Raw genomic sequence first — 16,183 nt, 5'->3', positions numbered from 1 at the left:
CACCTGAGGAATCGAATTTTAAATTTTATTTAATTTAAATGAGTTTAATATTAAATTTAAATAGCTACATGACGCGAGCAGCTATTGAATCAAACAGCACAGCTCTAAGATAGCACACTAACCAAAGGCACCACTGAGCATATATGTTTTAAGCAACTGCAGAGAAGGAAGTTATAAAAACAAGTAATTTTGCAATTGCTAAATCACAAATAAAATAATTTTTTTTCCAAACATTTGACAGAGAGAGAGAGAGCAAGAGTGTGCGGGGCAGGGGGAATGGCCAGAGGGAGAGGAAGAGAGACAATCTCAAGCAGACTCCCTGCTGAGTGCGGAGCCCTACATAGGGCTTGATCTCATGACCCTGAGATCACTACCTGAGCCAAAATAAAATAATTTCTAATGTTAAAAATCTAAATATCAACTCTTCGAGAACTGATATTTACATATTAAATGTTCTCCACATCTTTTGTTTTAGAACTTTTTATCAAAAAACAGTACTGTTTATTGTCAATAATAAAATTAAATACCCACATGTAGCAAAATACCCTCTTATATGCTAAATGGAGGAACATAATGGGCATTACATGAAGGCCTATATCCCCCTCCTTTTTTTTTAAATTAATTAAGCCACTGACCAGTTGTAACATCTTTCAAAAATGACTGGAACAACATGTTTAAGAGATTAGAAGAGGTGTTTTATAAAGAGATTATGGGGACATAAACCTACCATGACCATTTTCCTTTGTTCATACAGCTTCTGTAATTGGTAGGACTTTTCCTCTGCTTTGATATAACCTTTTTTCACATCATCAACAGCCTGTCACCAAAACAAGGGCAGAGAAGAAAGGAACATCAAAGTCATTATCAAGCATATTCTTGATAAAAATAAAGAGATACAGATTCTTTTTCAGAACAACTCTTATCCATTTGGACCATCATCATCATCACCAGTGAACTCTGCCACAAGGATATATTTATTGGAATAAATAGCATTTAAAGAGTGCCCAATATGTGCTCAAGAATTGTTCTAGGCACATGAGGGATCTTGTTTCTCCTGTTAAGAGATTTAAATTCCAGTTAATTTATACAGGTTGAAGCTATTAGAGAACACTGAAAGATATTATATAATTGTTAAAGATAACAATGAGGTAGCAAAGATGTATGGTATCGATAGTGAGTGATACACAGTAAGAACAGCAGAGTTTTTTGCTAATTATAGTTATCAGGGAAAACTTGGTTGGATCCCAAAGGTTAGGCTGAACAGAAAAAACTACAAGTGGAAGTCAGGAAACAGGAATGCATCTGAGCTTAAATACATTCGGGAGACAGATCTGCCTGATTTAAAGAAAGGGTATGTGTCAGGGGACAACAAAATATAATGCTGGATGGGTAAGTTAACAGATTATGAAGGATCCCAGAAAACAGGCACAGAAATTTAGACTTAAGGACAGCACTAAGGACTACTGGAGCTAAAATAAGCAATAAAAATTTGTGTTATTTTTAAAAGACAGACTGATTTGTATATGGGTGCCAAATGAACCAAGCTACAGAGAGAATGAAATAAGGGAGACCGATGTTATGGTGCTTTAAGCATGAAGTGAAACAAGATTGTAAAACTAGGGTGGTAACAACTGGAAGACAGGAAGTGATAAATCTGGGATCGTACATGGACAAAAATCCCCAAAAGGACTTGATACAGGCATGAAGGTACCTAGGTATAATATGCTTATTCTCAACTACTCCTGGTTCAGCTATATGAAATATACGTCCCCTTCCCAACCTCAGCCTACCCCAAGAAAAACTTTAAAAATCTAATAGAAGGGAAAATTCATCTTTGGGAGAGAAAAAAAAAAAAAAGGAAGGAAAAGAACAAACAGAATCACTTGTCCAGGGTATTCAGAATCCAATCTCAGTGATTTGCTACAAGGCCGACTTTTGTAGGCACCAGGCTGGGGCCACTTGAACCTTTACCAGAAGACTGCTGACTTCTTTAAGGTAAAAATCATTCCCCATAGCCTTTTAAGAGAAAATATTTTACATAACATAATGAGTTCAGAGTTGAAGTCAATAAACCATTTCAACTTCTAGCTCTGTCACCTAGCAAAGTACACTTGAGTATGGGTATGGTTATGGTACACAGTGGGAATGCAGGAGGAAATGGAGCTAGAGTCTCATCTTCTATAGTGGGAAATTAAGAGATACTGCTTGAATCTGAAAATTCAAGTAGGAGCAATATAACCAAGTCATAACAGAGACATGGAAGTAAATATAAAACAAAACAAACAACAAACAAAAGCTAAAGGGGGTGAAAATGGTTGTCTAGGGGGAGCGGAGATAAAGATAAGTGGAATAATTAATACTTTTCCTAATAACCTGTGTAGAACTATTTGATGCTTTAAACTCTATGTATGTGTAATTTTGAAGAAAAGTTTTTTAATAAGTACATAGCCATATGCTCATTTCCTGTTGTTTAAAAAAAACAATAATAAATTTATTCTTGGGGCACCTGGATGGCTCAGTCGTTAAGCATCTGCCTAGGGCTCAGGTCATGATTCCGAGGTCCTGGGATCGAGCCCCGCATCAGGCTCCCTGCTCAGCAGGAAGCCTGCTTCTCCCTCTCCCACTCCCCCTGCTTGTGTTCCCTCTCTCACTGTGTCCCTCTCTGTCAAATAAATAAATAAAATTTTTTAAAATAAATAAATAAATAAATAAATTTATTCTTAACTCCAGGACATCTTTACTTCTTAAACTTATTTATCTTCTGTTAAATGGGATAGAACATTTTATTTTTTTAAAGATTTTATTTTTATGTAATTTCTACATCCAACATGTGGCTCGAACTCACAACCTGAATATCAAGAGTTGCATCTTCTACTGACTGAGCCAACCAGTTGCCCCATGATAGAACATTTTAAAAATGTAACTTAACTAAGATCCAGGAGGCAAAGCAATTTATCCAAGGAATTCACACTGGATTGGCAAATTACATACTACATATAAGCAGAAAAAGAAATCAGGCCTTTCCAGGAAAATCACTTCACCTACCTGATGAAAAAAGTAGGTAACAGCAAGGTCATTGTCATTTAAGAGGATTTCTTCTTCGGTGGTAAAAAGCCACTTCCGAATGGTTAGGCAGGTGCCTGGCACAGCTGATGTGTAATTCTGGACGTAGAGTTTATGAGGAAATTCATTAGGTGCCAGCTTACGTACTGAAGAGAAGGCAAAAAAAAAAAAGAAAGAAAGAAAGCTAAAGTGAAAAGATATGTAAGGAATTTCCTCAGCACAAACTGTGTAAAACAGATTAAGAATGGCAGGCTATCCTTAACCAGAACACTGGCTTAGAACCATCAAGTTACTCTGCTATGGGACCACAAAATAACCATTTCTCTAGCCAAATCTATCCTTCTAACTATGACTATGGCCAATCGAGCCTCAAACTGACGGAAATCTATCACTTGTAATGACGCGCCCTTGAACATGTTGACTGTGCAGACAGCATCTATTCCAAAGTCAATTAAAATATCTTATCCATTATCTGGTAAGTTACAGCAATGTCCACTGAACATCATTAATGCAAGCCTCTCCTCTTACCCACCCAGCTCTGGTGCATTCAGTCTCTCATGTGGCAATTCTCAATGAACTGCTTCTATTGTTAAGAGCTGAAAGGCTCTCCCCACTCCCTATCCCCAACTCTAAGACATTCATCAAAGTGAAAAGTATCTTCTCAGTAATGTTTCTTCCTCTTCCTAACAAGGCACAGCAGGATAAAACACTATTGTGTTTAATTTCTACGTTACTTTTCTTTGGAAAGGCTCAGAGTTTTCTTCTCTTGATGTTTACTTGACTTTGTAACACTGCAAAAACAAAGATTTAATATTTCCCATTTTATTTGTTAACTAAAGCTTAGAAAAAAGGGGTAAGATTAGAATCCAAGTGCCGTGGTTCCCTAGCAATCCTCTGTAACATTTATATCTGCTCATTAGACCATAGGGAATTGGGAAGATGAAGAGTAATAAGGAGATGGCTGCTTCAGGGGGAATCAACCTTGTTATACCTTGACCAGGGATGGCAAGGTGACCCAAACCTACCAAACTCTCCCCCTTTCTGGATGAGGAGGGTGGGATCAATCAATATCTGTCATTCCTGGCCTTAGCCCCATATATATATGATGTAGAAAAGACCCATAAACTATAGGAAATCTATGTCATTAACAGCAAGCACTCGGACTTCCTCCCCTTTGTGATCTCAGTGCAACCAATGTGACCAGCATCCCTAAGCTTTTGTAAAATAACATATGAGAAACTTCCTGTCACCATGCAATAAAATTTCCTAGAAAGAGAATATGGAAAATTAAATACATGCACTAAAGCAAAGGTTTTTAAGCAATGTATCTCTTTTCTAACTCCTGAAAATAAAAAGCTATTCTTAATTATCTACAAAAAGCATAAAAGTACACTAAAACAAGTTGTGGCTAAATGGAATATCCTTCTTTTTGGCTATTTCATTGGAATATATTAATTTTGAAACTCTGATTTTAAAAAACGTCATGAAGTTATCAGTGCTAGGTATAAGTATGTTATACTTACAAAAGAGGAAAAAGGATCTACAGTGATCAGACACCCTTTTGACTTGGGCTTAATAGGATCTGCCTAGTCTGCTTGTGGGAGATAGTCCTAATGAGTGGGATTTCCCCTTCTGCAAGCTCTTATTCTCCAGGCAAACAGTTTCAGTATGACAGCTTCTGGGAGCTTCAGTCTGATAGTATTAGAATAAAATACCCTCAAACAAAACTTAAATTAGCCGACTGGCACTTACCAAAGGAATGATTGATCACTTCAAATAAGGCAAAGTAATTCACCGTCGTACTGTCCATGCCAACCTTTGCTGCAATAGCCTATAGTGTAAACAGAATAGATTCATTTTAGGGTAACTAAATCAAACAATACTTTGGGAAAAGACAGGTGTGTGCATGTACAAGGAGGGAAAGGGAGGAATTTTGCTATCTTGGTTTCACATAAACTAAATTCATCGTCTATAGCTATTCTTCTTTTTATATATGTGTACATGCACTCATGCACACATATGTATGAAATAAAAGGGGAAAAATATACCTGTATTTGACCCAGTTATGATCTCTAAATATGATTTCCCCCTCCAATTCAAGCTGGTAATAATCTCTCCTTAAATATCATCTTTTCTCTCTGAAATATGATTTCATCCCACGAAGAAGGTCTTTTTTAACACCACTTATAAGTCATGTGCTTGATAAGAACAGATCTTAAGAAGAAAATAAATTCTTAAATATCCACTCTCGCACATTTAACCTATACATTTAATACAGGCTGTTAACAACAAAATCTGTATCTTTGGTTCTTGAGCTTAAAAGAGTTTGTCAATTTTGTTCATGCTTCAAAATTATTCTTATTTATTTTTTGGACGATCCATGCCTCAGCCTGGGGACCTCCATTTCCTAAGAATTATCACCATGAATATCTATATGAAAACAGTAAAATGTTGGGACAACAGAGGAATATTAAACAAGTATTAGGGGATGCCTGGGTGGCTCAGTCAGTTAGGCGTCTGCCTTCAGCTCAGGTCATGATCCCAGGGTCATGGGATTGAGTCCCACATCAGGCTCCTTGCTCAGCAGGGAGCCTGCTTCTCCCTCTACCTGCCACTCCCCCTGCCTGGGTTCTCTCTCCTCTGACAAATAAATAAAATCTTTAAAAAACAAAACAAAACAAAAACAAGTATTAGTCCTTACTTTCTAGGAGCTCATATGACAACAAACAATTGAAAGACTCCACGTGCAAATAAATGAAAACTGGAATTACAAACAGAAGACAACAAAACTCAAAAAACACAAAATAGTACCACAATTCTTTTTCAAGATCAATCCCAATATAAATAAGGTATTAACTGAACAAGATAAAATTGTTAAATACTAGTGTCTCAGTAAACCAAATATAATTATATCCTTCTTCCCAGATCTCTTCACATATCAAACAAACCTAAGTTCATCCCTGATGTGAGATAGAAACTGGAGATTATAAATGTTCTAAGTCACCATTCTACACTGTACTGAACAGAAACTGAAATGCTTTCAAGGTTTGGAAAATGGCTGGGGCGCCTGGGTGGCTGTCGTTAAGTGTCTGCCTTCGGCTCAGGTCATGATTCCAGGGTCCTGGGATCGAGCCCCCGCATGAGGCTCCCTGCTCAGCGGGAGGCCTGCTTCTCTCTCTCCCACTCCCCCTGCTTGTGTTCCCTCTCTCACTGTCTCCCTCTCTGTCAAATAAATAAATAAAATCTTTAATTAAAAAAAAAAAGGTTTGGAAAATGCCTTATAGCTGCAAGTCTCAGGATGAGGAGAAAAGTGTCAAAAAAATAAATAAGTAATTGGCCTTGCTAGAGAAATACTGGGGGGAAAAATACAAAACAAAACATCAGCAACTTGTAAAATTAACATTTTCCTTGCAATCACTGCACCATTTTGTAATTTCAGCAGTACCTCAAATTCTGCACATATCCTCTGCCATGGTATATAGTACATGAGTAAATGTATAGGGAACAGATTTGTTTCTTTGCTACAAAGGAAAAATAAATATTAATATAGAGAAACCTGTCTCCCTGAAAGTCTTGATCAAATCAGGATTAAAGATAAACAAAAAGGCCTAGGGTGCCTGGGTGGCTCAGTCGTTAAGCGTCGGCCTTCAGCTCAGGTCATGACCCCAGGGTCCTGGGATCGAGCCCTGCATCGGGCTCCCTGTTTGGCGGGAAGCCTGCTTCTCCCTCTCCCACTCCCCCTGCTTGTGTTCCCTCTCTCGCTGTGTCTTTCTCTGTCAGATAAATAAAATCTTAAAAAAAAAAACAACCAAAATGAACTATTGGAACCTCATCAAGATAGAAAGTTTTTGCATAGCAAAGGAAACAGTTGACAAACCCAGAAGACAACCTAAAGAATGGGAGAAGACATTTACAAATATCAGATAAAGGAACAGTATCCAAAATATAAAGAACTTATCAAACTCAAGCCCAAAAAACAAATAATCCAGTCAAGAAATGGGCAGAAGACATGAACAGACATTTCTCCAAAGAAGACATAGACATAGACAAAGAAGGCCAACAGACACATGAAAAAAATGCTCAACATCGCAAGGCATCAGGGAAATACAAATGAAAACCACAATGAGATACCACCTCACACCAGTCAGAATGGCTAAAATTAATGATGTTGGCAAGGATGTGGAGAAAGGGAAACCCTCTGACACTGCTGGTGGGAATGCAAGCTGGTGCAGCCACTCTGGAAAACAGTATGGAGGTTCCTCAAAAAGTTAAAAATAGAGCACTATTAGGTATTTACCCAAAAGATACAAATGTAGGGATCTGAAGGGGCACATGCACCCCAATGTTTATAGCAGCAATGTCCACAATAGCCAAACTATGGAAAGAGACCAAATGTCCATCAACAGATAAATGGATAAAAAAGATGTGGTATATATATACAATGGAATATTACTCAGCCATCAAACAGAATGAAATCTTACCATTTGCAACGATGTGGATGGAATTATTATGCTAAGCAAAATAAGTCAGTCAGAGAAAGATAATTATCATATGATTTCACTTACATGTGGAATTTAAGAAATAAAACAGAGGATGGGGAAGGGAGGGAAAAATAAAATAAGATGAAATCAGAGAGGGAGACAAACCATAAGAGACTCTTAACTAAGGAAACAAACTGAGGGTTGCTGCAAGGGGGTGGGTGGGCTGATGTGGTAACTGGGTGATGGGAATTAAGGAGGGCATGTGACGTAATGAGCACTGGGTGTTATATACACTGAACACTACCTCTGAAACTAATAATACACTACATATTAATTGAATTTAAATTAAATTAAACTTTAAAAAATATATATATATATATATATAATTTCTCACTGAAAGAAACCAGGACTCCTGAGGAAAGTGGCTGATTCTAGATCTAGGATGAGAAATATACAAAGATGAGGCCAGAACATTTTGTTGTACCAAAAAGCAAGAGTGCTATTACAAACAAATAAGTTGCATCAAAAGAATACAGAAGCAGACATGAAGGAGCTTCCACTGGTCAAAAATGGAACAATCTGAGCATCAAAGATAATATATGATTAAATCACATTAAATACCTAAAAACCCATGATACTAAAATAAAATAAAATAAAACAAAATAATTATCTCACTGGACATCACTGGGATCAACTAGGACACCAATTCTTTACTCTGACAATTGGCAATTAAAAAAATTCAGTATTTGGGGGGCGCCTGGGTGGCTCAGTCGTTAGGCGTCTGCCTTCGGCTCAGGTCATGATCCCAGGGTCCTGGGATCAAGCCCTGCATCAGGCTCCCTGCTCAGCGGGAAACCTGCTTCTCCCTCTCCCACTCCCCCTGCTTGTGTTCCCTCTCTCACTATGTCTCTCTCTGTCAAATAAATAAAATCTTTAAAAAAAAAAAAATTTCAGTATTTATCCTCCCTTTCCTACAAACTATATTTTAGGGTAACTACATAGCCCTAGTTAATAAGGCAAAGTTCTTGGGCGCCTGGGTGGCTCAGTTGGTTAAGCGACTGCTTTTGGCTTAGGTCATGATCCTGGAGTCTCGGAATCAAGTCCCACATCAGGCTCCCTGCTTGGCAGGGAGTCTGCTTCTCCCTCTGACCCTCCTCCCTCTCATGCTCTCTGTCTCTCATTCTCTCTCTCGCAAATAAATAAAATCTTAAAAAAAAAAAAAAATTAAAAACAAAAATAAGGCAAAGTTCTTTACAGAAGAATTCTACCCAACAAATACAAAGAAATGACAGAATTAGAAAACCAGTACTTTGCAACCCTTTTAATGAAATCACTGGTTAAGGCAGCAATCATAGATAATACACTCATCTGATTACAGACCAATGGGAAATTTTACAATAGAGAGCCCAGGTTATCACCACCTAAACCCACTGATTAATCTTAGTATCACTAAAAGTGGGATAATCAGACATTGTGTAACTCTGCTGAAAAGCAATAGGATGTGTGTGTATATATATATATATATATATATCACCAATTATGAAGTATTCTTATTAAAAAAAGCTGAACCTGAACCTAATCGAGCCTCTAGAACAAACTTCAATTCACGCAAAATGTAAGCAGAAGATGGACATATTAAATGACACAGATAAAAGAAACAAACAGATAAATTCAGAATGTGGGACACTGCACAACACAGACCCAATTTCTACAACAAACCAATAACACGGAAATAAAAAGTTGGGGAAGGGAAGGGAGACTGCTTTATATTAAAACAAACATAAAAACCAAACCTCGTTTAGATCCAGATTTTACCAAACCAACTATAAAAAATCATTTTCAGACAGTTGGGAAAATTTGACTATGGATTTGTTATTAGTTAATGCCAAGGAAATATTGTTAATTTTTTAGGTCTGATAATGGCTTTGTATTTATATAAGAAGAATGTCCTTATTTTTTTTAGAGATTTATACTGAAAATATACACAGGTCCAATAAGATGGAATTTGCTTTAACATATTTAAACAAAGGGGTGCCTGGGTGGTTCAGTCGGTAAAGCGACTGCCTTTGGCTCAGGTCATGATCCCAGGGTCCTGGGATCAAGCCCTGCATGAGGCTCCCTGCTCAGTGGGGAGTCTGCTTCTTGCCCTTTCTCTCCGTCTGCCCCTCTCCCCCTGCCCGTGTTCTCTCTTTCTCTGTCCCAAATAAATAAAATCTTAAAAAAAAAAATTTAAACAAAGGAAAAGGAAAAAAGGATACATAATACAAATGTGGCAAAATCTTGATGATTATTAAATATGAGTGATGGAAAAATGGAGGTTCACTGTACTGTTCTGTTTTCATGTATGTTAAGTTTTTTACAATTAAAAAGGAGGGGGGCTAATCATACCTACTATGACCCAGGATATATACTGTACCTTTCTTTCAAGAAGAGCAAAGTACTTTCACATTAATAATAACATCAACAAGAGTAGCTAACATTTAATAACTTATTATATGCCAGATAAGTCCAAGCACTTTATATGTATTAACTCATTTAATCCATCTTTCCATCTTTCCTTAGCTTTATACCATCCAAAGTTGAGTCTACTTGTTCAAGTTTAATTTACCTGATATACTTGGTCTGTAGTACTGTTCTTTTTAACCCTGACTGTAACTGTTGTTCCATCTGGTAGTGCTACTCTCAGCTCTACGTCGGAGACACCATTGTAGTTCTGGGGGAAAAGACACAGAGACAGAATTTATCACCCAGCATATCCTTACTCTCCTTGTAACATGCTAGCTAAACAACAACCTAAACATGTGACAGAAAGCAAGTTCCAATGAAAAGGGGTAAAAAGAAACCTTAAAGTCAATACATTTTACAAGTCAGAAAGCTGACTTCAGGCTGCAGCAGAAGTTAACCTTTAAGATGAACAGGGAGGAAAGAAACATGTTAAAGCCAATGTGTTCACATTTCAAAACAGAACACTTGTGTGAAGCAGTCTAGGTCAAACACAGATGAGATTTTTGGCTTACTTCCAAACATTCAGAACTCACAAATGAGAAAAGAAAACAACTGAAAGCAATAGTTTTGACAAACATTCTCTGGGTTTAAATGGTCAGGCACACTAGATTGGCTCAAGTAGTATCCTAAGTTCCTTTCTAAAGCCTGAAGTAATCATGATACCTTTGACAGGAAAAATGGGTGAAATGCAGGAATCTGAGTTAGTATAATATTCAATTTTCTTCTAGAGAAGAGTAAACAATTCTTATCCCTTAATTCAAAAGGTCCTTCTTTCTTATTGTTTTTGATGATTAATACAGTCCTCTAACAGATTTTTTTAAGTAGGCCCCATGCCTGGTGTGGAGCCCAGCTCAGGGCTTGAACTCATGACCCTGAGATCAAGACTTGAGCTGAGATCAAGAGTTGGATGCTTAACCAACTGCCCATGTACCCCTCCTCTAACAGATTTTTGACTCTCTAAGTTTTATTAGAGAGAAACAACGATTTAAGAGCAAGTCGATTTTCATTTACCACTTAAAAAATATTCATCATCTAAAACCATCCTAAGCATTACTTCATTATAAGCCCTTGTCTGCAAGAAACTTAAAATCTAGTTGGGAAAATAAGACATATACATATAAAATAGTTAGTAGATAACACACTATTTAATATAGCAGCATTATGTATTCATTCTTCTACTCCATTAATATTTATTATGTACCTACAATATGCTGGACATTATAGTAAGGCACTGGGAATATAAAGATGACCAAGTTCTTTTTCTTGAGTTCTAATGTATAATAGCATGGTGACCAGAGTTAACAATACTGTATTGTATATTTGAATTTTGCTAGGATAGATCTTAAGTGTTCTTAAGATCACACACACACACACAGACACATACACAAAAGGAAAGAAAGAAAGAAAGAAAAAGAAAGAAAGAAGAAAGAAAATGGTAACTGAGGTAATGGATATGTTCGCTAGCTGTGGTGATATTTCACAATGTATACATGTATCAAAACATCAAGCAGTACCTTTCAAATACAGATGATTCTTATTTGTCAATTCTACCTCAATAAGACTGGGAAAAAAAAAAAGACTTAGCTCTTACCTACAGGTAGTTCACAGTCTAGTGAACTAAAAATATAAAGTGATAATTTGATTATATGTATAAAAAAATTAGAGAATGAGAGAGCAACAAGGTGATGATCGGGTGATCCTGACTGCAAAAGTTCTTGGTGGAATGAAAAACCAATGACCTGAGTATCAGGGAAAGCGTCAAAGAGAAGGTGAAACTAGCACTAGGTTTTGAAAGGTAAGCAGGGTACAGAAGAAAGGGAAATTGAAAAAATAGCCATTTGGGGAATTTATGGCAATTCAATCTATAATCGATATCTTTATTTTCCCCCACAAGGAGCCAAGGGGTAAACAGTCACTGAAGGGAGTATTCACCTACCTCATCTGATTCTGATAGGAATTCCTGCATGATGTCACTCTCACCAATGACTCGTATTGAGCACACTGTAGAAAACAAAAATAGAATCTGGCATGAGGCCCTAAAATCAAGACTTTAAAGTCAAGAACATATCAAGGTTTAAGTGTAAATCATCAGTAGCAGGCAATGCAGAGGTGGGATGCCATTCCTGACACATGACATCTCAAGGCACAATAAACATTCATATAAATATGAACTAGAGGGGCGCCTGGTGGCTCAGTTGTTAAGCATCTGCCAGGGTCCTGGGATCGAGCCCTGCGTCAGGCCAGTCAGAGAAGCAGAAGTAGTTAAAACCACTTTGGAAAAAATGGGTAGGTAATTAAGTAGTAAGCTCAGGGCATCTTCTCACCTCACTAACTTTAGCTTCAAAACAACTAAAAAAAAAGGAAAAGAAAAAAAGGAAGGAAGGAAGGAAGGAAAGCAGGTAAGTAGCTAATTGTCTAAATATAACAAAGTTAATTTCCTGACACTCTCATGAGGATGTTAAGTTATACTGACGCTTTTACTTCATTTTATTAAAAAAAATTTATACCCTTTTTCATTTCCCAAGGGCTGTGTTTAGAGGCCATTCCATGTTAGGAAAAAAAGCTAAAAACTGATGAGGAAATCTCACTAACTTCTACAGGGGAAATAGATTTTTCTTCAGGGATAAGGCTTTCTACTAAAGTTTAAAAAAAATTCAACTAGGTCAATTAGTTCTTATACAAGGACACAAGGACACAGAATTAATAAATATCACATAAAACCATTATTCTATTAAATTAGTATTTTAAAAAAGGCCTGTTGCACAGCTGGCAAATTATATAACTCCATAATATAGTGAAGCAAGATCTCTTCTCTGAGCCACAAAATGAACTATCTTATTCCAGAGATTTGGGTCATTTCTCCTTGCCTTTCCAGATAAGCAAAAGTTTTAGCATCCACATCCCACTTCTGGTATACTATCTGGAAGTCCTAAGATAACAAGTAGGTTTCAATACTTCAACCTATAACCTGCTTAGATCAACAGGACCTTAGAATACCTACAACTTGGCACCTGTAAGAGGAAAAAGGAGTTTTCAAGTAGGATATGCCAGTGAACTGAGAATCATTTTAATAAAAATGTTTTAAGTACTGCCCACTTAGTTCCCAAGTCAACTCAGCATGTTGATGAGTCTGTGTTTGCTGGCAAATAATATAACCCTATAAATAAAGGTCCCTAATGCATCAAAAACTAATTATGTATTTTTCTATTGTTGTTAAGTGCTCAGCAAGTCAATGAAATAGACAAATAATCCTTGTACTGGACATTTCAGTCTCAGCTTCAAAGCTCAGATCATTCAACACCAATGGTCAGAGAAATACGATTTACTTTCACTAGTTTCAGGAAACTTAGCTATGGAGTTTAAGAGTTGCAACACATACCTAGACTCCATGTCTACTTAAGATAGTAGAGTTTAATAGGCCAGTTACCTTTTTCTAGATATTCTTCCAACCCCCGACGTCGGGCATCTAATTGCTGTTCTGATAAAGAGAATGGCCACTTCCCTGGAAGTCGGGGAAATGTAAAGTTGGCAAACTCTCTCTTCAGGTTCTGGTGTAGGATGGCAAACTCCCGGTACCGCTTAGAACACAGCTGCCTCCCTGCCATATAAACATTGTATACCTGGTGAGGGGAAAGAACAAAAAAAAAAAAAAAAAAAAAAAAGCCTACTTACTACAAATTAAATCACAGAATCATCTAAAGTCAAGCTCAGACAGATGCTGTGAGGTATATTCTGCTATGTACTTAACGGAGAATGTGTTCATGATCACTGTAAAATAAGGCTTACTTTTAATAAACATGCCAGAAATGATATGTACAACAGTGCTACTCAAGTGGCCCATGATCTTATTTTTGCTATTAAAATTACCTCCAACACATTGTTTTAAATATCTTCAAAGGCTTTTAAGAGTGGATTTTATTTTCAGAAAGTTAAGTCATTCAAAGCCAATGTGGTAAATCTAGTGAATGAACAACCAAGAAAATTTGGAGATGTATAAAGTGAGGGTTGACTAGAAAGCAATGTGCCTGATATTTGTGTGTGGCCCAAACTGCAAAGAAAGTTCTAAAAATGATGTAATAGCATTTTGTTAGCAAAATGTTTTTGTTGCAAAAACTCCTTTCCTGAAGTCAGATATCTTTAGTTTTGTTCTTCCTTCCATCATTAAAACAGGGTTAACAAAAAGTTGAAGAATAAATGTATGCTAAGGACCACTTTGTAATTACAGAGAGTTAATAATCCTCATGAAGAAATGGTTAGAGATTTTTGTCTATTGTTCACAGATACATGCCAAGCTTCTAGAACAGGGTGTGGAACATAGCAGGCACTAAGTAAATATTTGTTGAATAAATAAATGAATGTATGTGAAATTCCTGAATATGTACCCTCATAAAGGAAAGTAATAAAACATGCAATCCAAAAATATCTAATAATGCAAGTTACTTTGTATTCTCAGAACATAACAATGAGGCAGAGATGGAAAAACTGGCCCCAAATCACATTTACTGGTTTTGCAAAAATCATTCCAAATTTTAAATGTGCACAAAACAGATCATATACTCATGGAATCAAGAGTTAATCACTGAGAATGTATTGGCCAAAGCCTTTCCTTCAAAGCTCAAAAAGTATCTTTCCCATGCTTCTGTGATTTAGGAAGTATGAATTAAATACAAAAATAATTTATTAATTCAAGACTCCTCTTCCATTCTCCGCCTATGATTCCTCCCCCAATTAAAAGCAAAGCCTCTAATCACTATGAAACAGTCTCCAAGGATGTGTATGATCCTGATCAATGAGCTTTGTTCCTGTGATTATCACTCAAAGTTGTAATGAATCACATATATTATCAAGTATTCCCACCACTGCCTCTTGAAGTACAAATGCCTAAAACAGAGAACAGCATTCCCCTTAGACAAGACCACAGTTCTCTTGAGGGCAGGCAGTCTTAAGAAAGTCCTACTCAGTCAATCTTGTCTTGTATCCTTCCTTTTCAAACTAAACTATCCAAACTTCTCAATAACATCACCATTCCTTTGCTTAAAAAAAAGCAAGTCCGTAACACTATGGGTGATATATGTCAGCCTGTGTTCCTCATACTAGGAAGGAAGGGAGGGAGGTAAAACTAGTTAGTGACACTGCTGGTTCAAAGATATTCCCCAATATCTTTTTCCAAGGAAGAGCAGAGTAGGTCTTTGATAATGCACATGAAGACTATAACTGCATTTCTTCACTTGAGTGATCTCAAGCCCAGTAAAACATTTCCTAGGGTAAAAAGAACGCTATAGCCTGAGAGCCTTTGTGATAATTTCAATAAGAAAACTGAAAAGTTGATTCAACTTTCAGTTTCTTTATAAAGTGAGAAGAGTAACATCAAATAGCCTCTCACCTACCTCCCCACCACTCCCAATTTAAATGTGGCATCAAGGCAACAGAAATATAAATAATCTGGATGCCTGACAGTTCTGTAAGACTTTAATGCAAGTAGGAATGGCTTCCCCAAGAGCCAAACCATTTTTAAATTAACTGTGCTTAGCAAATGAGAAACATACAAAAAGATCGCCAACAGATTGTTTTATTCTTCATTGGTCCTTAAAATTAACCAGTATCTATTAGTATTCTTATTTCCCTGGTTTGGACACACTCATTTGCCAAAAAAAATGACTGATTCACTTAGTGCATGCTGAGGCCTTCTGCCTAAAACTCAAGAATGTCTATAGTCCATGAGAAATGCCCATAGTCTCAGGATGCCTGGATGGCTCAGTTGGTTAAGCATCTGCCTTGGGCTCAGGTCATGATCCCAGGGGCCTGGGATGGAGTCCCGCATCGGGCCCCTTGCTCAGCAGGGAGCCTGCTTCTCCCTCTGCCTGCCACTTCCCCTACTTGTATGCTCTCTCTCTAATAAATAAATAAATTTTTAAAATCTTAAAAAAAAAAAAAAAAAAGAGGGGCGCCTGGCTGGCTCAGTTGTTAAGTGTCTGCCTTCGGCTCAGGTCATGATCCCAGGGTCCTGGGATCAAGCCCACATTGGGCTCCCTGCTCAGCAGGAAGCCTGCTTCTCCCTCTCCCCTCCCCCTGCTTGTGTTCCCTCTCTCGCTGTGTCTCTCTCTGTCAAATAAATAAAATCTTTAAAAATAAAA

At 37.2% G+C, this 16,183-nt stretch overlaps 1 protein-coding gene across 2 annotated transcripts in view; it reads right to left on the bottom strand.

Annotated features, from left to right (window-relative positions):
- Positions 1-16,183, bottom strand: part of SNX27 (sorting nexin 27) — a 66,232-nt gene that overhangs the window by 12,376 nt on the left and 37,673 nt on the right. For both annotated transcript variants that reach the window (XM_034990031.1, XM_034990030.1), the window contains exons 3-8: positions 13,477-13,669; positions 11,986-12,050; positions 10,153-10,257; positions 4,816-4,894; positions 3,046-3,209; positions 728-817 (exon numbers count right to left, since the gene is read on the bottom strand). In XM_034990031.1, coding sequence (XP_034845922.1) covers positions 728-817; positions 3,046-3,209; positions 4,816-4,894; positions 10,153-10,257; positions 11,986-12,050; positions 13,477-13,669 — 696 coding nt within the window. The remainder of the gene's footprint in view (positions 1-727; positions 818-3,045; positions 3,210-4,815; positions 4,895-10,152; positions 10,258-11,985; positions 12,051-13,476; positions 13,670-16,183) is intronic.

Source organism: Mirounga leonina, unplaced genomic scaffold (genome assembly GCF_011800145.1).
Source record: "Mirounga leonina isolate KUSES-001 unplaced genomic scaffold, KU_Mleo_1.0 Mir_493, whole genome shotgun sequence".
NCBI classification, from domain to species: Eukaryota; Metazoa; Chordata; class Mammalia; order Carnivora; family Phocidae; genus Mirounga; species Mirounga leonina.
Note: the sequence above shows the minus strand (reverse complement) of the source record. Positions and strands in the feature narration are given on the sequence as shown.